The sequence below is a fragment of the Panthera uncia genome, chromosome F2 (assembly GCF_023721935.1).
Source record: "Panthera uncia isolate 11264 chromosome F2, Puncia_PCG_1.0, whole genome shotgun sequence".
Taxonomy (NCBI): Eukaryota; Metazoa; Chordata; class Mammalia; order Carnivora; family Felidae; genus Panthera; species Panthera uncia.
In genome coordinates, this window is record NC_064812.1 from 41,534,524 (window position 1) to 41,561,788 (window position 27,265).

Genomic DNA, 27,265 nt, shown 5'->3' on the forward strand with positions numbered 1-27,265 from the left:
ATCTATGCTTCTTTCAAAGTGGGGGAGAGTAACTGCCTGGCCAGAGTGAACACTGAGAAAAATCTGAATTAATGACAATGAAAGGATAGAAAAAGACAACTAAAAAAGTACTAATAGAATTTGTGAATTTCTGGGACACCTGGATGGCTCAGTTGATAGGGCATGCGACTCTTGATCTCAGGGTCATGAGTCTGAGCCCCATGATGGGTGTGGAGCCTACTTAAAAAAAAAAAAAAATTGTGTATTTCTTCAAGAACCTTCTTCAATCGATGCCTAGACTCACTAAATGCAGAATTCAAGGACTCAGATTGTTTAATTCAACTTGAACATTTTATGGACAGGAATAAAGCTCAGAAGTGACAATGTCTGCTAAAAGGCATATAACCAAGTACTGGCAGAGCCCAGGCTCGAACCCAGATCCCTAAGGCTCCTAATATCCTGCCTCAAAAGTTTATTCTACACAGTGCTGACAGATCTGACTTTCTTAAAAAGTCTTCAAATTATCCCAAGTAGGATAAAATTCAAACCCCTTGGGCCCGATCTTTAACGATCTCAGAATCTGGACTAACTTCTCTCTTCAAAACTCTCTATTCTCCTCTATTTCAACCACACCAGTCTTCTCAATTCCCAATTCTTATCAGATCCTGGAAATAAACTTCACTCCCTATCTCTTATTTCCATCTACATCAAACCAGTCTTAGCAAACAGATACTTATTCCTCCTCTAAACTTCTAACCTCGAACAGTCTGATACACATCACAGAACTACTCTTTACTGATATGTATCATATATACACATTCTGTCCTCTTGAGCTAATCAAGATGAATTCTTCTCAGCCTGTAGGATACTGCTTCTTACTATTTAGTCCACATTAAATGTGTGGCTGATTTTCATTCTAGAGTGCTTCCTCCCATCTGGATCAAAGGGTGAGAAAGAAAAGAAAGAAAGGAAGGAAGAAAGAAAAGAAAGACAAAGAGAAAAAGAAAGAAAAAGAAAGAAAGAAAGAAAGAAAAGAAAAGAAAAGAAAAGAAAAGAAAGAAAGAAAGAAAAAGAATATACAGATATTTATACACACACAGACATTACAGTTACATGTAATTCCCCTTTCCGGGCACACAGTACAAGATACCAAAAAGGTATTTTCAAGTATCACTATACTAACATTAAAACAAGGGTTTTTTTTGTGGGTTTTTTTTTTCAATTTTTTTTTTTAACGTTTATTTTTGAGACAGAGAGAGAGACAGAGCATGAACGGGGGAGGATCAGAGAGAGGAAGACACAGAACCTGAAACAGGCTCCAGGCTCTGAGCTGTCAGCACAGAGCCCGACGCGGGGCTCGAACTCACGGACCGTGAGATCATGACCTGAGCCGAAGTCGGCCGCTTAACCGACTGAGCCACCCAGGCGCCCCTCAGATTTCTTTTTTAAGAAATCTCTATACCCAAAGTGGGCCTCCAACTTACAACTCTGAGATCAAGAGTCAAATGCTTTACCAACTGAGCCAGCCAAGCACCCCCATTAAAACAAGTTTAAATTCTAGGCATGCCCAGCTGGCTCCATACAGCATGTAACTCCTGATCTCAGGGTATGAGTTTGAGCCCCACATAAATACATAAAACAAGTTTAAATTCTATAATTAAGAGGTAGTTAATAAGTTAAAACAAACAAAAAGCCTGATAACAAAGTTGCCCTGACAGCAAATATTTTCGCTTTTACTGGGAAAAGAATTTAAAGATTTTCCTTTAGAATCAGGTAAATTTTAGTAATGTAAAGAATGTGCTTTAAATATTAACGTGCTGGGAAATAAGTATTGCTACTAATTTGCCATTCAAGGCACAGAATTAGGACTCAGCTATATAATTAAGAAAGTATTTGAGGGGCGCCTGGGTGGCTCAGTAGGTTAAGCGGCCGACTTTGGCTCAGGTCATGATCTCGCGCTCCGTGAGTTCGAGCCCCGCGTCGGGCTCTGTGCTGACAGCTCAGAGCCTGAAGCCTGTTTCAGATTCTGTGTCTCCCTCTCTCTGACCCTCCCCCATTCATGCTCTGTCTCTCTCTGTCTCAAAAATAAATAAACGTTAAAAAAAAATTTTTTTTAAATAAAAAAAAAAGAAAGTATTTGATAGTTTACCTAGCACACTGAGATGTTTTATTAACAGCTGTTTTGTTTTTCAGATTGTATCACCCACTAGATAGTGAAAATCAGAAACATTACCAATTATTTTTAAATAGACTCTGTGACTACAATATAGTACCATAAACCCTCTTATATGTAAGTTCCACTATTTAAAGATGTTCCCAAATGTCAATTCTCATTACTCCTATTCCAACTGTGACTGCCATCTCATCAGGTACTGAAAAAATGATTATCTTCAACTCTACAACCAGCTAATCTGAAAAGGCACCTCCCAACACGTTGTCATAGCTACTTCTGCCCATTTCAGGAATGGGAAACAGTGACTGAAGAAATCAGCAGGTGCCTGGACGGCTCAGTCAGTTAAGCGTCCTACTCTTGATTCTGGCTCAAGTCATGAACTCACGGTCCATGGAATCGAGCCCCACAACAGGATCTGTACTATCAGCGCAGAGCTGATTGGAATTCTCTTTCTCTCACCTGCCCCTCTCCTACACGTGCACTCTCAAAAGAAATAAATACACTTAAAAAAAGAAATCACGCAAGGGGTGCTTGGCTGGCTTAGTCGGTAGAACACGTGACTCTTGATCTCAGGGTTGTGAGCTCAAGCCCCACTTTGGGGGCAGAATTTACTTTAATTATTAATTTACTTAAAAAAAGAACTGCCTGTTTAAAAACAGAAGATGACGCGCCAACTCCCACAAAGAAGAGAATACAGAATATAAAACACACTATCTTCGTGGCCCTTTTTACGCAGTTTTTGAATATTTTAAAATTTGTTGTACCTAAGGTTCTCTGCTAGAAAGTGAGGAAGATGCAAAATACACGTTAAAATAGAGAGAGATTTCAGAGAGTTTACAATCCAGCGGAGAAAAAGACAACACAAATACGCAGTATCTCACAACAATATCAACTGAAAGCTTTCAAAGGAACTAGAGCCCAGAGTTACAGAACCACCTTCAATGAAGACCCTTGAAAAACTAGTTATGTTCTCTAGGGGCCAACATTTTTCAAAGTCTAGCATAGTATTTGTTTTGGGGTTCAGGGGTTTTTTTTGGTTTAATTATCTAACAATATGAATGAACTGTAGAATTGTTTACATACTCACTGCATTCTCAGTATTCAGAGTCTGTCTCTTAAACACAATTGGGAAACTATCTCAGAGACCATAAATCAAATGAAATTTCCCTTCCATTTCTTTCAGGAAAATTTCAAGTGAAGTCATAAAATTTACAAATTAATTATGAGTCAAAATTTTAATAGCATCTTAAGTCAAAAATCAAAAAGACAAAGGGAGGAATTCTAATTAAAAATACTAGAATGACCTCATGTAAGATTTTCCAAAACTTTGCCATGCATTGATTGAATATTGAAATAAGTACCTGGCACTGCATCTCCTCAGTTCTGATTTTCAATCCAGCAGTAGAACTCTCAGTTTCTCCATTTACCATGCCTGGCTCCATTGCCAACAAATCTAGTGTTCTCATTGTGTGGACATAAAGATCCTTGTCTAATTTAAGGGCTGCCTCTAGTACCAAAATAGAATCAGAAGCTTGCTCTTTTAGCTACAAAAATTCAATAAACAAATTATTAAAATACAAACATCACAGAAAACTAACCAAAATATATACACAGGACACTCAATAACTTGGTGTACTAAGCTATTAAAAAAATTTAACACAGCAAGAGTGCAATTAAATCTGTTGAAATAGTTAGATTTTTTTTTTCAACTTTTTTTTTTATTTTTTTTTTTTTTTATTTATTTTTGGGACAGAGAGAGACAGAGCATGAACGGGGGAGGGGCAGAGAGAGAGGGAGACACAGAATCGGAAACAGGCTCCAGGCTCCGAGCCATCAGCCCAGAGCCTGACGCGGGGCTCGAACTCACGGACCGCGAGATCGTGACCTGGCTGAAGTCGGATGCTTAACCGACTGCGCCACCCAGGCGCCCCTGAAATAGTTAGATTTTTAAAAATACAGTAAAAGTTCCTATTTAGAAATTAGAAAATACAAAGTAGAAAAGGTACCTTTTTATTTTTTTTACAAAACAAGATAAAAGTGCTCTAAAGATTTGCTTCCACTGATTTATTCAAGAAATGTTTATATGCATCAATGTGTCAGCCACCGTTTAAGTAGGCACTAGTAACAAAAATAAAATGATGCAGGGTTTTTTTTCTCCACATTCAAAATACTACAGCATAATGGGGCGCCTCGGTGGCTCAGTCGGTTAAGGGTCCTGGACTCTTGATTATAGCTCAGGCCATGATCTCGTGGTTGTGAGTCAAGCCCTGCATCAGGCTCTGTGCTGACAGAGGCTCTCTCCCTCTCTCTCTGCCCCTCCACTTGCTCTATGTCTCACAAAAAATATAAATAAGCATTCAAAATACTACATCACATTAACTTTATATAAATATAGAATGTTTCTCTCCTCTCCCAGCCCCTAGACTTTACACAGTGTTTCTGGTGCACTGTAGGGGTCATGGAATTACAGAGATCATTTTTAAATTATGGAAACTCCCACATTTCCACTTTTATATTAACTACATTAAAAAAATAACTGCTATAGGGGTGCCTGGGTGTCTCAGTCGGTTGGGCGTCCAACTCCCGGTTTTGGCTCAGGTCATAATCTTCCGGGTTTATGAGATCAAGCCCTGTGTGAGGCTCTGCGCTGACAGCATGGAGCCTGCATGGGATTCTCTATCTCCCTCTCTCTGCCCCTCCGTTGCTCACACTTTCTCTCTCAAAACAAGTTAACTTAAAAAAATTCTTTTAAACAATAACTACTGTATTTTTGTGACTGCAAAGTAATTTTTTTAAAATTTTTTTATGTTTATTTAGTTTTTGAGAGACAGAGAGGACGCGTGGTGGAGAGGCAGAGAGATGGGGAGACACAGAATAGGAAGCAGGCTCCAGGTTCTGAGCTGTCAGCACAGAGCCTGATGCGGGGCTCGAACTCACAGACCAGGAGATCATGACCTGAGCCGAAGTTGGACACTCAACCGACTGAGCCACCCAGGCGCCCCTGCAAAAATAATTTTAAAATATAATACAGGGGGGGGGGGGGGGGGGGGGGGGAAAGTGGCTGATGGGCACGGAGGAGGGCACCTGTTGGGATGAGCACTGGGTGTTGTATGGAAACCAATTTGACAATAAATTTCATAAAATAAAAAAATAAAATAACATAAAATAGAATAACATAAAATAGAATAACATAACAAAATAAAATAACATAAAATAAAATAAAACATAACATAAAATAACATAAAATAACATAACATAACATAAAACAACAAAATAAGATAAAATAACATAACATAAAATAACATAAAATAACGTAAAATAAAATAACGTAAAATAAAATAAAACATAACATAAAGTAAAATAAAACATAACATAAAATAACATAACATAAAATAACATAAAGTAAAATAACATAAAATCACAAAACATAAAACAACAGAACATAAAATAACAACATAAAATAAAATAACATAAAATAAAGTTTTGTTGTAAAGAAAAATAAAATAAAATCTGTTAATTGTAAAATTTTGGGGAAAAAATATGAAGATATCATCTGTAACTGTGATTTCTCTTATCTGCTAAAGTATCAAAATTGAACAACAGAATTGGTGGTAAAGCACTACACTGAAAAGCTGTATGATTTACAATTGTTACCAAACTATGTTCTAACAATAAAAACCTATACATCACTGCTTCCAGACCTGCCAACTCTTGCATATCTAAGGTTAGAGGAAGCATGTGAACATGCTCTGAATGCACCCCAGAAATGTGTAACTGATGCTGATACTCACTACTTTCAAAATATTTTCTGTTAGTTCTTTCTCCTGTTGCATCTGATTCATGCTAAAAGAGAAAAGATTGAGAAGTATTTAACATTTTTCAAGACTAAAAATTCTTAACTTCAGAGCATGATTCTTCAAAATGAGGCAGAATTTAAATAAAAATGTTAATACTACTTCTTTTCACTCTTGAAAAAACAAAAACTCAATTATGATGTTCATTTACCATTATTTTTTCATTTGCTTTGTGTTGAAAAAACAAAAACAAAACCCTCAATATAAGACTAAACCTTATTGGCAGCAAAAGCTCATTTCTATCAAGTTAGAAACTATGCTCTCTAGCTCCAAATTTGGGTAAGCTGCTAACCTAGAATTTAAGAATTAGGTTTAGGGGTGCCTGAGTGGCTCAGTTGGTTAAGCATCCAACTTTGGCTCAGGTCACGTCCTCGTGGTCCACGGATTTGAGCCCCATGTCAGACTGTGCTGAAGCTCAGAGCCTGGAGCCTACTTCAAATTCTGTGTCTCCTTTTCTGTCTCTGCTCCTCCCCTGCCCGTGCGCTCTCAAAAATAAACGTTAAAAAAAATTATAAGAATTAGGTTTAAAACTCCACAGATGATAACTCTGGTAATTTTTCGTATTCTAAACTAATTTTACATATTAAAACAATTTCCCTACATACAGAACAAATATATCTTCATGTAAATTAAATGAAAAAAATCGTAATACTTTGGAGCAGGGGAATTAACACTAAGATGAAAGGCACAAGTCACAATGCATTCCTTTTTCCAGAGCTCTCTACTATAGATATCCAGAGCATTGCCTGATTCTGTCACCCTTCTAACTCCCCAAACCTACCTGCACGTAGGCCTTGTGCCCTCCTCTAACTCTACTCCTTCGGTACCAGAGGTTATTAAAAACATGCAAATAAAATTTTTTTAATTCTGATGACAAAAAGTGTCAACCAAGGGTCCCATCTGCCGACTTACACACTTAACTGAGGAGGTCCAGGTTTGGCCTGCTTGACAGGAAAACTGCTTTGAACAATTGTCCTAATTGCCCTGAAGGACAGACAAGAAAAAGAAAATTTAACACACTGCAAATGTCACTTAAATTATTTTTTAAGTACTACTTAGAACATTTGTTATTATAAATTAGCTGAACTTTCAATCGATATGGATAAAACCTTCATAAATCATCCACATTTTTATCAGAATGCTCTTCTCATATATGCAGTCATAATTTTCTCTACCATCAGACTCCCAGTTTCCAAGATCCTCCAAGAGCTCTCCAGGGTATAGGGGACCCTTAAAAGCACATCCCTGAAAGCCAGAGGGCAATTACACACAGGCTGCCCAACACATTTGAGGTCTATGAAAAAATTTACCATCTGTTGTAGAGAAGGATAGCCATGGCAGTGGTCGGAGGTAAAGTGGCCAGATCCATATCCACATGCTTTGTCCCAGGAGGAACTTTACTGATGCACAGCAGTTCATTTAGCAGCATATTCAATACTGGAACAGACAAACTTAAAGAAACAAAAGGTACACATCTGCATAAGAAGCATAAAATACACAATTCAGTATTTTCACTGAAAATAATTACATTGTTAAAGGACTAAATCTGAGGCTATTTTATTAATCTGTCTCAACAACTTGTATGAAAATATTAAATTTCAGGGGTGCCTGGGTGGCTCAGTTGGTTAAGCATCCAACTCCTGATTTCAGCTCAGGTCATGATCTCAAGCATGGTTCATGAGATCAAGCCCTGCATTGCCTGCTTGGGATTCTCGCTCCCTCTCTGCCTCCAAATGAACCTTTAAAAAAATACTACGTTTTTAAAGATTTTTAAAATTTTCTTTATGAAAACAACTTAAACATACACAAAAGCAGTCAGAATATAATGAACCCCCATGTGCCCATCATCTAGTTTCAACAATTATGGACTGATGGCTAATATGCTTTCATCTCTACTCTTGCTCACTTTCTCCCCTTCCCATACTATCATAAAGCAAATTTTTAACATTAAATCATTTCTTCCCTGTTTCAGAATTGATCTCAAAAAATTAATTCAACAGTGGCACGTGGCTGGCTCAGTCAGAAGGGCATGCAACTTGATCTTGGGGTTGTGAGTTTGAGCCCCACGTTGGGTGCAGAGTTTACTTAAATAAAACTTTTAAAACATTAACTCAATATAGTCACTGTATTAATTTCACATCTAAATATATTTCAGTTGGGGGTGCCTGGGTAGCTCAGTTAAGCTTCTGACTTCAGCACAGATCATGATATCACAGTTTATGAGTTCGAGCCCCACACAGGGCTCTCTGCTGTCAGCACAGAGCCTGCTTCAGATCCTCTGTCCCTTTCTCTCTCTCTCTCCTCTGCTTGTTCTCTCTCTCAAAAAAATAAATAAAAATAAACTTAGAAAGTCTTATGGGGCATCTGGGTGGCTCAGTTAGTTAAGCGTCCAACTTCAGCTCAGGTCATGATCTCAAGGTTTATGCGTTCAAGCCCTGCATCGGGTTGTCTGCTGTCAGCACAGAGCCAGCTTCAGATCCTGTCCTCCTCTCTATCTGCCCCTCCCCCCACACATTCTTTCTCAAAAATAAACATTAAAAAATTTTGAAATACCTTACAAAAAGTTTTCAGTTGCTTATCAAATATCCCAGTGTTCAATTTCCAACTGCATCATATACATCATACTTTTTGGGTCCACATTACTACCTCTTGACAGGCCTCAAGTCTATTAATGTATAGCCTCAACTTAAAGAATTCTTTAATCTGGAGAAGGGTGGTGAAAACCAAGTGTTTAAACACTACCAGTGAGAACGTGAACTAGTACAACTCTCTTGGAATGCAATCTGGCAGTATACATCATGGGATTTAAAAATGTTTATACCACCTGAGTCAGCAACTTAATAATCTGTACTAAGGATGTAACCAAAAACTCAGATGAAATTTAATGACAAAGGTATTTAAGGCTCTGTGATTTATTAAAATTGAAAAGCAGAAACAAACTGAACATCAATGGAAGACAGTTAATCAATTATCCACATGACGGAATTATCTCCAAAAAACAAAATGGGGAAATGTTCATGTTACTGTTATATGGGAAAAAAAGAAACAAAGAAATCACAACAGTGTATATAGGTTAGGGTATGATCACAACTTTGTTTAAAAATATAGGAAGAAGGGTGCCTGGCTGGCTGTCAGTAAAGCATCCAACTACCGATCTCAGGGTTAGGAGTTTGGACCCCACAGTGGGTATAAAGAGTACTTCTAAAAAATAGAGAGAAAAACAACAAAAACTACACAAAAACGTTAAAAGTACTTGTCTCCCTCCTCTATTATTTCTGATTTCTGAATTTTACAAGGTACTTTTTTTTTTGTTTTTTTAAGTAGGCTCCATACCCAGTGTGGAGCCCAATGTGGGGCTTGAACTCATGACCCTAAAACCAAGACCTGAGCTGAGATCAAGAGTCAGATGCTTAACCATCTGAGCCACCCAGATGCCCTTACAAGGAGTTCTTTTAAAATTGTGAGGGGGTGCTTGGATGGCTCAGTGTGTTGAGCATCCAACTCGATTTTGGCTCAGGTCATGGTCCCAGCGTCATGGGATCGAGCCCCACATCAGGCTCTGTGCTGACAGCTCGGAGCCTGAAGCCTGCTTCAGATTCTGACTCCGTCTCTCTCTGAGCCTCCCCTGCTTGTGCGCTCTCTCTCAAAAATAAACAAATTAAAAAAAAAAAAAAAGAAAAGGTGATTTAAATTCACATAACATTCAAATACTTTTTTATACCTTTTGAAAAACAGGTGCATATATTACCAGGAACATACAGAAATAGAAGTTGCATTTTAGGGCTGGTATCAGAAAAGCATATATAAAAATAAAACAAAAAATCTAAATAGTATTTCAAAATAAATTTCTTTTAAATCTTGAATACCTTTTCTCTAATATGTCTAAGTCCCACTTCAGATGTGCAGCAACTTTAAGAGCAAGTAGCTTTAAAATACGATTTCTCTTGTTATCAGGTGGAGGCTGCACCTGGTTTTGTTCATTTACTGAAGGTTTGGAAGCCTGTTCCAAAAACTGAACAATAAGTTGAACTGGTGCAGGATCTAGGGTTTAAAAGAAAATAAATTTAACTTTAACTTTCAATTACAAAGATGCGAAAGGTTTCACTATACTGGCTTTTGGCCACAAAAAAAATCCCAACAGCTGTGTAGTTATGATGACTAAGGAATATGATTTATAAGAGTGCTTAGGGATTACATGAAAGATCAGGAAGGGTGGTAAGTAAGGAGGAAGGGTGGTACGTAAGGAGGAAGGGTGGTACGTAAGGAGGAAGGGTTAACAGAATCATGAAGAAGAAAACACTTTAGAAGTAAGAACATGATGACTATAGATTTCCAGTTTAGCAAATAACCAATATCAATTAGAGGAAAGAGAACAGAGATGTCATCTTTGGAATTACTGTTTTAACAATTAGTGCGACCTGCATCAAATTACCTCTCTGCACCTGTTTCCATCAATGCAAATAGAGAATACCACCACCTACCTGTGATTATGAACACCGAATTAAATGAGATAACAGATGTGAAGTATTAAGCATGGCACCCAGAACATTCAATAAATATGAAAAGCAAAGAATTAAAGGAACATAACATCATACAGGTGGTAAAACTGCTTGAATGAAACCACTAAAACTTCTCCCACAGTTGTCTCCATCAGTTAAGGCTAACATAGATTCAACAAGCTACATCTGGATTTGAACTGTATCAGCAAAATACTATTCAAGAAACTTACCTGGTCATACCAGTACCTCTTTCCAGAAATGCCTGCCGTTTCTCTCCTTCTCTAACAGCACCCACTAATTGGGATATTAATCATGATCATCATTAAACAACCATGTTACAAATGTATAACATTCCCTGCTCTCGGAGGTTTTCTCCTTTTAATTTATAGACCAACTTGGGCGAAAAAAATAATTAGGAGTCGGTAAAATCCCCTCGTTGAGAAACAAAACATTTAAATAAGAACCTAAAATATAAAGAATTAGCATCATGATCAGCACTAGAACAGCAATTACTCTCCGTCTCTAAATTGATCACAGCCCGGAGTTCCGTAGGGGTGTGTGAGATCCAGCCTCCCCGACGCACTCAATCTCACAAGACCACCTCAAAGGAGCTAAAACCGCAAACGGTAAAAGGACCAAAGGGGAGGGAAGCGGGAGGGCCTTTGTTTTGCGTTTTTAAACCCTTCCCGGCGGTGCCCCCGCACTGGGAGGCTTAATGTTTAGCGAGGGAACCCCGCCAGAGCTTGGCTCGAATTCGCGCCTCCTGGGCCCCCCAGCTATGTGGCCGAGGAGGCGCGGGTCCTGAGAGCCCGGCGAGCCAGGTGCCGGTGGACGGGTCCCGCTTCCCTCCGGGTGTAGGCGCCGCGCTTACCCGGGCAGGGCTTGCGCAGATGTTTCTCCAGCAGCGACTCCTCTAGCAGGAACTCGAACCAGCAGGTCTGCGGCGGGGTGCAGGGCCGGCTGGAGGTGGCTGCCTCCCGGTCCGCCGCCTCCGCGCTCATCCTGCCCCCGCCGCCGGTACCCCCAGGGACGCTTCCCGGCTCCAACCTGACACTCGGACGCGTACCACTGGCCGGCGATTTGCGGAACCTCCGCGGGCGAGGCCCAGCTCAGAGCGTCTCGGAAACCCACACAACCCAAAATGGCGGCGGGGCCCAGCCTGAGCTGAGGGGCCTAAGCCCGCCTCCTTGCGCCAGCGCCGCGCCTCCGGACCAATCGTTGTTCGATTTGTAGAGAAAGAGGGCGGGGCCAATCCGTAAATAACGCCTCGTCCTGGTTGCCATAGGAGACATCTAGCAAAGAAGCTGGATCGCCAGTGGAGTTTCCCCTTTTCCTGGGGGATTCTCAGCGAGAAAATGGAACAGTCTCATCTAGGATTACAGTGGACCTCGATGTCCTCATAAAAGACAACGAACACTACATGTTTAAACGTGATCCAGACAAAGCTTGTCTTCTTCGGTGCTTTAATTTCCCTATTTCCATTTTCTAGATTTCTTTGCACTTAGGTCCTCTAGGCGGAGGCGCCCTGCTGTCTTGGGCTGTCTTTGGGCACCTGCGCCCCAATCCCCTTCCTCGAAGGATGAGAATGATGGCCCAGCTTTTCTGTTATTTTTCAGGACCATCTCTCAATATTTAGCGCCTAATTAATCCTTTGGATATACCAGCTAGCGATATTGTTAACCCCATTTTACTTTTACCTCCATTTTGTAATGTTCTTGTGTTTTTTAATTACCAATTAAAAGAGGAAAAAGTGTATTCAAAGATGGTGCACACGCCCTAAGAGTGTGGACTCTAGGTTAAGCTATTTAACCTCGCTGGACCTTTGTTTCCATATTTGTGCTTTATCTTAGGATTAATAAGAAAATTCAAGGCGGAGCTTGAGATAATACAGGTAAATGAATTAATATAGTTCAGCTTTTTAGACAAGGCCTGGCATCTAGAAGCATTGATAAATATTACCTGATCTCATATAGTGCTGTTTTTGCAAATTATTTTCATACAAGAGTCTAATTTTCTCCCATAAACAAACTCATTACACACCTTTTAACCAATGAAGAAACTGAGGTTTCAGAGTTATCATTTGCCCAAGATTTCCCAACAAAGAAGGGGCTAAACCACAGCTTTGATGAACTTTCAGTTGTACCCAGGCTGCTTCAACCATAGGATAGCAAGGATAAGATCAATCACTTATGGTCTTTTCCAGAATGAAAAAGGAAGGCATTCACAAGTTTTAAGAAAAATAAATGGAAGTAACTCCTCCCTAAGTGAAAGTAAATCCAAATGCTTCAGTGGCAATCATTGCCTTATTCTCTTCCTGCTCAGTCCTCTTTCTGGGCTGTGTGCTGCGTCTCCTCTTTCATTTTAGTGTTCCCTGGGTCCTGTGCCTTGCCCTCTTCTAACTATAGAAGCCATCCCTGGGTCACTCCCCCCCAACTCCTGCAATTCTGTCCTAGCCTCTAAAGAAATCATGTATTAGACTAATAAAAGCCTGAAGACTAAGAAGATACCAATAGAGAGATTAAAAAGTTATTTTCATGGAAGATTTGGTGTGTTTTACTCAGGCATAAAAAGATGAGGGGAGAAAGGATGGATCCCATGTTCCCCACTCCAGTGAAAAGGGTAGATTACCTATGTCTCGATCCTTTATCAGTATAGTGAATAGCTAAGGGACAGGTTTGAAATTCATGTTGGAAATGTTTGAATATGCAGCACTTGCGGGGTGGCAGAATGGAAATGTCCAGAGGGTACTGAATTTTAGATAACTAGTATATAGGAAAAAAAAATCTAAGAGTATCACCCGCTCATTTGTGAACTCACTATATGTGGACACTGATTTATGCATTGTCTTAGTCTATCCAGGCTGCTATAACAAAATACCATAAACTGAATGGCTTGTAAACAACAGAAATGTATTTCTCACAGTTCTAGAGACCCAGAGTCCAAGATCAGGGTGCCAATATGGTTAAGTTCTAGTAACAACCCTCTTCTGGAGTGTAGACTACCAATTTCTCATGGTATCCTCAATTGACAAATCAGAAAGGGAGCAAGTTCTTTCAGAAGGGCACTAATCTCACTCACTCATCTCAATCAGATGAACTCATTTAATCCTAATTATTTCCCAAATAAAGGTTCTGCCTACTAATACCATCAGTTAGGTGGTAGAGTTTCAACATTTCAACATATGAATGGCGGGAGCGCAAACATTCAGTCCCTAATATGCATATTCTCTTATTCAAGCCCTGTGAGGTGGGTTTCATTATCATCTTCTTTTTCAGGTGATAAAACAGGCACAGAGATATTTTTTAAAACAGTTCCCAAGGTCGCATAGCTATTAAGTGCCAGATGCTAAGCATGAATTTAAGCAGCATGACCTCAGAGACTGAAATCTTACCCCATGCACCAAATATATACCTCTCTAAGAAAAGACCAAAAACAAAACAAAACAAAACAAAACCCAAAACCAAAAACCCAGTCCAATAGAAAACTGGGCTGAAGTCAGGAAAATGCAATCTATAAAAGAAGATATATGAATCCCAGATAAACACTGAATGAAATATTCAGGCTCATCAACAATCAATAAGCAGAGTTTGAAAAGTTAATTGACATGATTGCAGATTCCAAACTGCAACTAACCTTCTTTTTTTTTTTTTTAATGTTTATTTATTTGAGAGAGACACACATACAAGGAGGGGCGGAGAGAGGAAGAGAGAGAATCCCAGGCAGGCTCTGGGCTGACAGCTCAAACCCATAAACCATGAGATCATGACCTGAGCCAAAATCAAGAGTTGGATGCTTAACTGACTAAGCCAAGAAACCACTTTTCTTGAGTTTTGGTGTAGTGTCAAAGAAGAAAATCCATAATTATCTGAAAAGACTCTTTTTTTTTTTTTAATTTTTTTTTTTAACGTTTATTTATTTTTGAGACAGAGAGAGATAGAGCATGAACGGGGGAGGGTTAGAGAGAGAGGGAGACACAGAATCCGAAACAGGCTCCAGGCTCTGAGCCGTCAGCACAGAGCCCGACGTGGGGCTCGAACCCACGAACTGTGAGATCGTGACTTGAGCTGAAGTCGGACGCTTAGCCGACCGAGCCACCCAGGCGCCCCTGAAAAGACTCTTAATGGGGGGCGCCTGGGTGGCGCAGTCGGTTAAGCGTCCGACTTCAGCCAGGTCACGATCTCGCGGTCCATGAGTTCGAGCCCCGCGTCAGGCTCTGGGCTGATGGCTCGGAGCCTGGAGCCTGTTTCCGATTCTGTGTCTCCCTCTCTCTCTGCCCCTCCCCCATTCATGCTCTGTCTCTCTCTGTCCCAAAAATAAATAAAAAACGTTGAAAAAAAAAAAAAAAGACTCTTAATGAGAGTCCATTTTCAAAAAAAAAGTTTTAAGTAAGTTCTGTGTTCCACATGGGGCTTGAACTCATGATCCCAACGTCAAGAGTTGCACGCTCTACCAACTAAACCAGGCAGGCACCCAAAAATATTCCTTTTTCAACTACCTATCTATGTGAAGCTGGATTTTCTTCATATATTTCTACCAAAAGGACACATAGTACTAGTTTGGTACAAAAGCAGATATAAGAACCCACTGATTTCTATACATGAGAAAGAGATTAGCAAAAGTGTAAAACAAAGCCATCTTCTTACCAGATTTTTTAATGAAAATAAAGTTATTTTGTATAAACTTATGTCAACATATAATAGGCTTATTTTTTTCCTTATTTGTATTTATTATCCATTATTTATTTATTTATTTTAATTCCATTATTTATTATTTATTATTTATTATATATTTATTATATTATCATTATTTATTTATTTTAATTCCAGTGTAGTTAACACACATTGTTATGTTAATTTCAGGTGTACAAAATTATGATTCAACAGACTTTTTTATCTAAATTTTTAAAAAATGTTTATTTATTTTTGAGAGAGAAGAGACACAGAGTGCCAGAGAGAGGGAGACAAAATTTGAAGCAGGTTCCAGGCTGTGAGCTGTCAGCACATAGCCTGACATGGGCTAGAACTCAAAAATGGTGAGATCAGACCTGAGCCGAAGTTGGACTCTTAACTGACTGAGCCACCCAGGTGCCCCAACAGATTTTTATTTTTAATGAATTCAGGATCCCCAGCTCCATTGGGCCATGCCACCATTTTGGATTGTGTGGGTGTCCAGGATGTCCTAAACCTGGCCTTCATCCCTAGATCCCTGAGGTTTTTAAAGGAATTAAATATATTTTTTAAGTATTTATTTTTATTTTTGAGAGAGAGAGAGAGAGAGGGAGAGAGGGTGAGAGTGGGGGAGGGGCAGAGACAGAGGAAGACAGAGGATCCAAAGCAGGCTCCATGTTGTCAGCGCAAGGGCCAATGCAAGGCTTGAACTCACAAACTGTGAGATCATGACCTGAGCCGAAGTCAGACACTTAACTGACTGAGCCACCCAGGTGCCCCAAGAATTAAATTTTGTTTTAATTTCTCAATTTTAGTTTTTAATATGGTAAATATCAATAGACATAGCTCATAAATAAAGGCTCTTTATCAGTTATGAAACAGGCACTGTGCCAAGTATTTCACACACACCATCTCATCTAAGCCTCATAACAACCACACAATAAAAAGGTACTATTAATAGTACTATGCCCACCTTATAAATGAGAAAACAGTGTCTCAGAGGAGTTAAGTGACTTGCCCAGTATCATACATCTATTTAGTGGTAAAATAGGGATTTGAGTCCCTGTTTTATCTGATCGCAGAGTCCAAACTTACCATTCCATCAAAAAGATATCTTGCTGTTGACTTTTTTGTTTTTTTAAATAGTCATAAGCCTACGAAAAAGTTGCAAGAATAATATAAAGAACTCTTACACCCCCTTTGCCCAGATGTCTCAGTTGTTAATATCTTACCACATTTTCTCCATCACCCTCTCTCTACAACCCCTCTGTGTATCACCCTGCTTCCTTAGATACCAACTTATCTTCATTTGGCCAGGCCTGCCCCAGTTTTAACAGTGAAAATCCTACATCCCAGCACCTCCTTCCCCTCCTTCCGGACAAACCCTAGCGTTAGGCATGTTGCCTGTGCAACAGCACCCCCTCACTTTGCTTCCGGTTGCTTGGGTGCTGGGGGCTGCCATCTCTACTTGGAGAAGGAAGATGGGAAGTAAAAGGAGGATGGGAAGAGAAGCCTGTAGTTAATTATTAATTAAGCAAAGGGCCTGAAAGGTGTCAGAGTGCTTAACTCTAGCTAGAATAAGGGAAAATCACAAATTCAATGGTTCCAGACTTAGTAATATCATAAGCATGAGTGAAATTCTAGCAAACATTTTTATAATGATCATTATGTAATTACAGAACACCTTGCAAGGTTCATATGCTGTCTGTGTTCAACAATTATTCAAGTAGGAGTCTCTGTTTTATGCTGGTAATAAACTGCAGTACCTGGCCATAGTCTCCTCTTCCTTCCTTAGGAGAGTTTAAAGTATTTTCCCTTACATCCTCCCAGCATTCTGATTCTTCAGGTAGGTCACAAACTCTTCCCCTCTGAAATGTGGGCCACTGACAACACAGCATAGGAAACTAGAGCTGCAATGAAAAAAAAAAATGCATAGAGATATTATTACTGTTATGCAACCTAAAGATGAAGATGTTTTTTACATCATCTGAGAATCACATCAGTAAAAATCAATTTGAATTCAGTTCAGATGTTTAACTTTTTTTTTTTTTTAATTTTAACGTTTGTTTATTTTTGAAAGACAGAGAGAGACAGATCATCAGCAGGGGAGGGGCAGAGAGAGAGGGAGACATAGAATCCAAAGCAGGCTCCAGGCTCTGAGCTGTCAGTACAGAGCCTGACACGGGGCTTGAACTCATGGACCGGGAGATCATAGCTGAGCCGAAGTCGGATGCTTTACTGACTGAGCCACCCAGGCGCCCCACATACTTAATATTTTTTAAAAAGCAAATGCACTACAATTCAATATGAGCAGCTAATTTAAAACTTTATTCAATAAGTATCTTGGGGGTGGGGCATCTGGATGGCTCAGTCGTAGAATACACAACTCTCATCAAGAGTTCAAGCCCCACGTTGGGCATAGAAGTTACTTTAAAACAGTGTTTTGTTGGTGTAAAGAACTATGTTAATGGTTACACTGCCATCTTGTGGCCTTTGGGGGTAGTGTCCATATCTACCGGTTGTACTAGATCACCTTTTCCTGATACTTCCCAGCGTGAAAGAAAGAAATATGACAGGAGGCTTATGCTTGGAAGTTATCTATTCCTTACATAAGCTATCTGGCTACATCTAACTGAATCACATCTTCAAAGAAAGATAATGAGTCCTTTAGCTATCAAAAATTACATGGGGCGCCTGGGTGGCGCAGTCGGTTAAGCGTCCGACTTCAGCCAGGTCACGATCTCGCGGTCCGTGAGTTCGAGAGCCTGCTTCCGATTCTGTGTCTCCCTCTCTCTCTGCCCCTCCCCCGTTCATGCTCTGTCTCTCTCTGTCCCAAAAATAAATAAAAAAGTTAAAAAAAAAAATTACTTCCTTACGCTTCTATTTATTTCCTCTAGGGACTTTGGACCAAGTAGACACCCTATTAGACGCTGCCATAACACTGCATGTCCTCATTCTGGCCCTCAACTCATCTTCTTGCAATTAATTAGCAACCTAACTTCCCTGTTAGACTCTAAGCTCCTGGGAGGTGGGGCAGGGAGGAGCAGGAGAGTGGTTGCAGTGTTCACCTAGGTCAGTCCTTGGCACATAACAGGCACCCAATAAATACTTACTAAATAAATAGTTTGATTGAACATGTAGCACCTACATTTCACATGCATGCAAACAGTATAAACCAGAACTATAAACCTTTACTTAATCTCTCCTTTATCTGACCTACACCTTTACTAATTGCTCCTAAGATATGATTCACTGCTGTGGTCTATGTTTTACAAACAGCAGTGAACTTAAAGCTCTTAGAAGGCAGTGTTCATGTCATAAACTTCTGTCTTTGTAATACTCTTACAAAATTTCTAGCTGAATGGATAACTGAATGTAGACCCTATTCACTTAAAAAAAGGAATGGGTTTGGGGCACCTGGGTGGCTCAGTCATTTAAGCATCCAACTTCGGCCTAGGTCATGATCTCACAGTTTGTGGGTTCAAGCCCTGCATTGGGCTCTGTGCTGACAGCTCATAGCCCGGAGCCTGCTTCAGATTCTGTGTCTCACTCTGTCTCTGCCCCTCCCCTGCTCACACTCTATCTCTCTCTCAAAAAGTAAAATAAACATTAAAAAATTAAAAACATAAATAAAAATATTAAAAAATAATAAAAAAGAGAAAAAAAGAAAAATATTCTCAGCCACATTCAACAAGCTTGAAGTTCACTGTGCCCAATAAACAACAAAATCCACAATGAACCTTCTACAAAAAAAATAATTCACTTTGTCATTCCAGCAAAACCAGAACTGCCAGAATTCCTTCAGATACTTCTCTGTGTATGGCTTTTCTTGTGTTTTCTAAGTAATCTCTACTCCTTCATATGCTTCTTTGGGAGCCACGTGACCTCGTGACCTCGGTCTGGAGGCAAGGTCAGCAGTGAGGCAGGAAAGAAGAGTACTCATGCTTTCTCCAAGCCCACACGGTGAAAAGGATTTCGTGTGGCAGACAGAGGAGTAGCAACCAGTTGTGATGTGTACCTGCCCATGCGCTCGGTGAACTCCCAATTCTTGCTGTCCAGAGGCAAGCTCTTTCAGTGAGCTGCACACCATGTGTGCAACTTACATTACAAGAGAAAAACAAAGGGCTGGGGACGAGGAACCACCAGACTGTCATGGGGAACTAGAAACCTCCATGCTGGAATAACTCCAACCCAGCAGCGCTATCACCAAGAGCCATGTCCCTTTTGCAAATCTTGGCCCTAACTAGGAGCAGGGCACGTGTTCTTTTGGTGACTTCTGTGCTGATAATAGAAGCAGGTCACTTCTGGGACCCTGACAGTCCCAGTGGTGTTCCCTCCCAAGAACGCCTGGGAGAACCAGGGACAGTCAAGTCTCCAAAAGCAGGCCGTCCATTAGCTGGTCAGCTGGCTGCCACATGCCTTCAATGCATGCACTAAGAGGCTCAGAGACTAACACTAGCTTGTGGTGGGCACTGAACCTGGAAGATCATAAGGATGAGGGGTTGGAAGCAGTCATCTCTGATCAGAGGAAGCAGGTCTACAGAGAAAATTGAATGCAGCAGACATACAAAGAGAAGCAGAGATAAGACACCAAGTTTAACTCCAATGAGAAAGAGTAGGTAACTGCTTGAAGATTTTTTAAAAAGTTTATTTATTTAAGTAATCTCTACACCCATGATGCTCAAACTCATGGCCCTAAGATCAAGAGTTGTCTGCTCTTTTTTTGTTGTTTTTTTGCTTTTAATGTTTATTTCTTGAGAGAGACAGACAGACAGACAGAGACAGAGCAGAGCAGGGGAGGGGCAGAGAAAGAGGGAGACACAGAATCCGAAGCAGGCTCCAGGCTCCGAGCTGGCAGACAGAGCCTGATGTGGGGCTCAACCTCAGGAACCACGAGATCATAACCTGAAACAAAGTTGGACCCTCAACGGACTGAGCCCCCCAGTTGTCCCAAGAGTCACCTGCTCTTCTGACTGAGCCAGCCGGGTGCACCTTGAAGATTTTTTTAGTATACATTTCAGGCCTATTGCTGGGTATAGAATTAGAGATTCTGAGCATTTTTGTTCCTACCCTGAGTTTCCTGTCCTCAGATTCCTGGAGATTTGTTTCTTTCCATGACCACGACAGTTTCTGTTCTTTGTAATCACTAAAACTCTGGCATACCTCACCGTTGCCAACTCCCAGTGTGGGCAATTCCATCATGAGAATCCTGTCATATCTGTCATCCCTCTCCACAAGGCATTCATTGGACAATGCTGCCTGTCACAGCACACCTGTGCACAACGCGTCTCAACCAATAGGACGGATGGTGTTGCCTCTGAGGACTGTGACGTATTCCTTGTTTTCAAGAGTCCAATTCCTAACTGAATATAAGACTCGTCTTATTGCCACAACATAGCAGTTCCTAAATGCCGATATAATAAACTTAGATAGTATTAATATTACAACAACAAAATTCGCATAGAATTCCTAGAACAATGGGGCGCCTGGGTGGCTCAGTCAGTTAAGCATCCCACATGGGCTCAGGTCATGATCTCATGGTTCCTGAGTTTGAGCCCCACGTCGGGCTTTCTGCTGTCAGCACAGAGCCTGCTTGGCATTCTCTCTCCCCCTCTCTCTCTGCCCCTCCCCTGCTCACTCGAGCTCTCTCTTTCTCTCTAAATAAATAAATAAATAAATAAAAAGTAGGAGGTTTTAAATTGTGTTTCCTAGGGTTTGAAGTATGATCCAGCAGGATCTGCCTGGGAATACTCAAATCTCACTGACCAGCTGTGTTCACCTTCTCCTTTAAATGAACACAGTGAAAGAGACTGGCTCTCTAGACTGCATTCTCAAAGGGGTGATATCAGACCCAAAGGGGTGACAACCGGTCTTTGGAGGGGTATCAAGTTCTCTCTTTATGTGAAAACTACAATATACATTTAACACATAAACAGACATGCAGTTTATGTCTGTTTTTTTGGAATGTAGGAGTTGGAATGCAGTTTTTTTGGAATGGGGCAGGCCATTCCAAAAAAGATACCTAAAAAGGCTTCCTAGAGGGCCATAAAAAGAACAAGAAGTTGAGAAACATTTGTTTAGACTCAAGCTAAATCCTGAGTTTTCCACATGGAATGGGATGGAGTAGAGAACATTAAACGAGATTGAAGCTGAAATTTCAATTCTGGATTCAGTTCTGGCACAGATGTGGAAAGTTGAGCAAATCAATCTCTCTGAACCTCTATTTTGAACCTCTGTTTCTGAACATCATTTCTAAAATGAGGATAACAATGACTTTTACAGGGGCTCCTGAGTGGCTCAGTCAATTAAGTGTCCGACTTTGGCTCAGGTCATGATCTCACAGTTCATGAATTTGAGCCTGTATCAGGCTCTGTGCTGACAGCCCAGAGCCTGGAGCCTGCTTCCGATTCTGTCTCTATCTCTCTCTGCTCTCTCTCAAATATAAATAAACATTTAAAAAAATTTTTAAAAAACAATGACTTTTATAGAGTTGTCATCTGGATCAAATAAAATTATGGATATCACTGTGCTTTGCCCTCATTCTTAAGCCCTTTCCTCTACCTTTCTGACATGCCATTGCCCTCAGGATCCATAGTATGGACAGTAACTACTAAGGTATTAGGACCAGCATCTTCTGAAAATATTATATAACTAAAGGAAAGAAGTATGTTTGAATACCATCATGAGTTTTACAGTAAGGGCAGGAATTAGTCAGTTTCAACTATAAAATGAGCTAATTTACTATTATAGGCTACGTTCCTTTGGGATTTGAGATTTTTGGAAAAACTATTCTGAGCAGAATTTTACAATTTTATAGAAGTTCTTGTTTAATTACCAATGATACAATTTACAAAGTTCATTCATTTATTCATTCATCCACCTTGTCCTAAAAGGATTTAAAAGTGGCCTCATTCTCCACCATGTCACATATGGTCTGTTCACAAGCCCCTTAAGGCTACTGAGAGTACTAACCCCTTCCATGTACCTGTGGATACAATTCTATATCATCCAAGGACTTCCTGTGCTTAAAAAAGAAGCATTCACTACTATTTGTGCTTTGTTGCTCACACGGTTGAATCTACATATGTAATAAACACATTTGAAAATTAATTTTTCTTAAATACTTAAATATTGGTTACAAGTTCATCTCATCAAAATGTGAACTACAAAATAGGGAAAAAAAGAATGTAAACTACTATTAACAAATTTAGCGTGACTGGTTCAAATATATTAAAAAGCAGTCAAACACACAAGAATTACAAAATGTATTACTCCTTACACTTAAATCTATTCTGAAATATTAACATCATTCTTCTAATTAATTTCTTCATTTTCCCCCTATATGCCTTCCTAGGGTGACAATACTTGTTTTGCTACCTTGCTGAGTTATAGTAACACTTACTTCACTTTCCTCCTGGGGTTATAGGAGTCTAAATACACAGAAGGAAAAGGGAGGTCACAGATTTGAGGATGGGACCCAGATTGAGTTGCCTTTTCTTAGATGACTGAAATGCAAGCTACAATCATCTGGGTCCATTTTTATATTGGCCTTTGCTTGCTCATAAGACTTTTAAGCTTAATACCTTTCTCACAGGATATGTGTAGATATGTACGTATACAACCATTTATTTATTTACACAAACTGATATCTTCCTTGAAATGAGAAGTTTCCAACAAACTTTGCACTATCCACCATTCTGGGTACGCTGTTTGCATCAATGCAAATTTATTTATGCTTCAATAATATCTCATGGTCTGTAGGGTTATTTAGAGACTTCCCCTCCTGGGAGATGTGAATTTGGCACAATTAACGCCCTCTTGCGGACATTAGTTGACCCATCATCTTCCAACGCTGCCTTCTTTTTGTGACCGCCAGTAATGATCAGTGCTTCCTTTTCTTGATGTAGGTTCTGCTGTTTTCTGGGATTAATCTATATATCAAATCTATGACATCATTTATTATAAGATGCATCCGACTTTTAGAGAAGTTAAAATGTGGAACAATGTGCATTTTAGAATCATTAAATTATGATCTTGAATTTTTCTAGTTCCTCATATTCATTCTTCTTAACAGAAAGAGTATATAGCTATACATGACAGTCATCAACTTAATAGAAGAAATGGAATACCTGTATATTAACAGTCCCTTACTTATTTAAACAACACAGGTTATCCTACTACAATCACATCCTGTCACATTCATTTTTCTTTCATATCACAACTGCCAAATTGTACACTTTGTATTGACTTTCCCGTTTGAGGATCATGATGAACTTTGGCCTATTATAGAAGTTTTTCAGCTTACTAAATTTACTATTTTCTTACTGATGTTCAGTAATTTGTGCTGAATTACATTTCTATTAGGCGATGTTAATCTAGCTCCATCTTGATTTTTCCCCCTCCCTCGGGTGTGAAATTAATTACCAGGAGTCCTTATTCCTTTGCTGCAGAAAACATTTTAAAAACCAAGTTGGAATGAGGAGTGCCTGGCTGATTCAATTGGTGGAACGTGCAGCTCTTGACTTTGGGGCTGTAAGTTCAAGCTCCATATTGGGTGGTAGAGATTACTTAAAAATAAAATCTTAAGGGACACCTGGGTGGCTCAGTCGGTTGAGCGTCTGATTCTTGATTTCAACTCAGGTCATGGTTCATGATCTCATGGTTTGTGCGATCAAGCCCCACATCGGGCTCTGTGCTGAATAAATAAGTAAGCATTAAAAAAAAATTTTTTTTTAAATATTAGACTGTTGATTCTACTTTTTTTAGACAATGAGGTTTAATCAATCATGATACATTTCCATTATCTCAACTGTATTTAGCCAGAAAAGATCAGTGTTAGTTCTTCAGAGCCTCCTCCCCACCTGAAAAAAAATTTTAATGGGCATTTTCAAGTATTGATATCTACAGCAATATTGTACAGTTTTATTTTTCTAAAATTTTTATAATGTTTTGTTGCTTTTTTTAACGTCTTATTTTTTATTTTTGAGAGAGAGACAGAGCTTGAGCCAGGGAGGGACCCAGATAGGGAGACACAGAATCCAAAGCAGGCTCCAGGCTCTGAGCTGTTAGCACAGAGCCGAATGCAGGGCTCCAACTCATGAACCGTGAGATCATGACCTGAGCCAGAGTTGGACGCTTAACCGAGCCACCCAGGCACCTGTGTTGCTTTTTAAATTACAAAATCAATACATGTTTATGGCATCAAACTTAGCAAACTCAGAGAAGTGAAAAGGAATTACCTATTGCCAATAATTCTACCACTTTGCCATTATCAACATTTTGATGTGCAAGTAGTCTTTGCTTTGCACACTAGTGCAGAACCATAGGTACAAACATGCAAGCTGAAATGATGCAAAAGTGATTTCAACAATCAATGGAAATAGTTACTATTGTTCCATGATCTTTAATTTTTAAAACTTTGAAAAATCTTGCCAGAACATTAAAAACTCTCTAACTGGTGGTTATAAATGAACACGGAAGTAAAAGAATGGAAAAAGTAACATTTATTTAAACATTTAAACTATAAACATTAAAAACATTGGGAATTAAAGCATTTTATTTCTCCATTAAAAAACTTATCAAAAGTAGGGTTGCCTGGGTGGCTCAGTCAGTTAAGCGTCTGACTTTGGCTCAGGTCATGATCTCACGGTTCCTGAGTTTGAGCCCCATGTCGAGCTCTGTGCTGACAGCTCAGAGCCTGGAGCCTGCTTCAGATTCTGTGTCTCCCTCTCTCTCTGCCCCTCTCCTGCTCCTGCTCATGCTCTCTCTCTTTCTCAAAAATAAATAAACATTAAAAAAAATAAAAAAACTTATCAAAAGTAGTTTCAGCAGTGCTTGTCTTCTCATCATATAACTCACCATATGGAGCAAGCATGTATTCTATTTTCACTAGTTCTCATATCCCTTTCTAAGTTAGGATCAGCTTTTTTAATTTTATCTTTTGTGTTTTCAATGTCATGAACTATCTCCGAGAACTCCTTTAACATTAAGGGTTTGGGGTTTTTTTGTTGTTGTTTTGGGTTTTTTTGGCTACTGTGACTTCCTCTGGGACATCATCATCTTTCTCATTTATATCAATATATTCACGAAGCTCCTTTGGCAGCATATCTGGAGTCTCTGAACAGTGGCAGTGTTGACACAGCCACGGTTAGATATTTATTCTATAACTTTATCTACATTTGGTTCAAATTTCATTCAAACATTATCATTTGGTTTCTTTGGTGTACTTTTAAAAAATATATTTATTTACTTATTTTTGAGAGAGGGAAAGAGACGGGGGTGGGGAGATAGAGAATTCCAAGTGGGCTCCATACTGCCAGTGCAGAGTCCGATGCAGGGCTGGACCTCACAAACCGTAGGATCGTGGCCTATGCCGAAATCAAGAGTCGGTTGCTTAACTGACCAAGCCACCCAAGCAACCCTCTTTGGTATACCTTTATCTTTGGCCAGTTCCTTCTTTCAATTACCCATTTCTGTAAAATGTCACCTAGGTTTGTCACTGGGAGACAAAGAGGCAACATCATCACATGCTTTGCTGTGTGTAAACTGAAAAACAGATGTGCAGTTACCAGTCACAGATTTCGAAAGAAGTGACTGTGACAGGTATCTCTTATTCACATACCGCCTTGTGGTACTTTATGCAATCAGTTACTATACCATCATGTGAAATTTGAACCGTACTGTTGAAGGACTGGTGCTAACTAAACCATGGTAGTTGACATCACTGCTTATCAGAATGATGTAAAGCAAGGAAAGCCTATATATCGTTCCAGTCTTTTCTATTCAACTGTATGCATACTTTTTAAAAATTGGATCATCTTTGTGGCATATATAATAAATTGGCTCAACATCACTCATCCTAATGACCTACTACTGGCTTCGTAGGAAATCTAAAGTCTACATTTCTCAGATTCCCATCTAGAGCTCTGCATGTGACCTAAGGTCCAAGTAGAGGCTGTAAATTTTGTTCTAGAATAGTTCCATGGTGTGATTTTGTTTTTCCTGCCTATCTTTTTCTCAGTGTTCCTGAAAGCCTCCTTAGGCCGTAACACTACAGTAGTTAATACAGTGTGGTATTGGTGAAAGAATAGACGAATAGATCAATGGGACAGAATAGAGATGCACATATAATATAGTCAACTGCTCTTTGACAAAGAAGCAAAGACAACTCAATAGAGCAAAGATAGGTTTTTCAATAAGTGGTGCTGGAATATCCACATGCAAAGAAACAAACAAAAAACAAATATAGTAACAGACCTTACGTACTTCACAAAAATTAACTTGAAATGGATCACAGGCCTAAGTGTAAAACACAGAATTATAAAACATCTAGAAGACAACATAGGAGAATACTAGATGACCTTGGGTATAGTGATGACTTTTTAGATAAAATACCAAAGGCACAATCCATGCAAGTAATAGTTGATAAGCTGAACTTCATTAAAATTAAAAACTTCTGCCCCGTGAAAGGCAATGTCAAGTAAATGAGAAGACAAGCCACAGACTGGGAGGAAATATTTGCAAAAGATGTATTTGATAAAGGACTGTTAATTTATACATGGAATTCTGCCCTCAGGAGAAATGATTTAATCAGAGCCTGACTGATCAGGGAGAAGGGAACTATCCAACCCCAGCCCACTCTAGCCATCCTGTCCCACCTAACTGGGAGTAAAATGAGAAGCACTTGTGAAGTTCACAGCCTAGAGCCACAGGCTCACTAAAAAACCAGGACCTGATCATAGGACTACAGAATGCCTCCCCTTCCCCCACCGTACTACTATACCAAAAGCCTATTTACAGCAATTCCTTTTACCCAGAGTATGCCTGCTTATCAAGAACAAATTACAAGACATACTCAAAGGCAAATAGCACAGTTTGGAGAGACAGAGCAAGCATTAGAACCAGACATAGGAGGGATGTTGGAATTATCTATAACTTAAAGGAATTTAAAACAACTATGATTAATATGCTAAGGGCTCTAGTGGGTAGACAGCATGCAAGAACAGATAAGCAATGTAAGCAGAGAGACGAAAACCCTAAGATAAAAACAAAAGAAATGCTAGAGATCAAAAATACTGTAACGGGGGCCCCTAG

General features: G+C 39.6%; 1 protein-coding gene across 3 annotated transcripts in view; it reads right to left on the reverse strand.

The window, feature by feature from the left end:
• The window catches only part of INTS8 (integrator complex subunit 8), a 59,146-nt gene extending 47,474 nt beyond the window's left edge, over positions 1 to 11,672 (reverse strand). The window contains exons 1-6 of one of the 3 annotated variants that reach the window (XM_049633119.1): positions 11,377 to 11,672; positions 9,873 to 10,047; positions 7,317 to 7,481; positions 6,919 to 6,990; positions 5,944 to 5,995; positions 3,514 to 3,696 (exon numbers count right to left, since the gene is read on the reverse strand). In XM_049633119.1, the coding sequence (XP_049489076.1) occupies positions 3,514 to 3,696; positions 5,944 to 5,995; positions 6,919 to 6,990; positions 7,317 to 7,481; positions 9,873 to 10,047; positions 11,377 to 11,506 (777 nt within the window). In that variant the 5' untranslated portion in view covers positions 11,507 to 11,672. The remainder of the gene's footprint in view (positions 1 to 3,513; positions 3,697 to 5,943; positions 5,996 to 6,918; positions 6,991 to 7,316; positions 7,482 to 9,872; positions 10,048 to 11,376) is intronic. The other 2 variants (XM_049633120.1, XM_049633118.1) reach the window with 2 other exon arrangements.
• Positions 11,673 to 27,265: the final 15,593 nt, after the last annotated feature.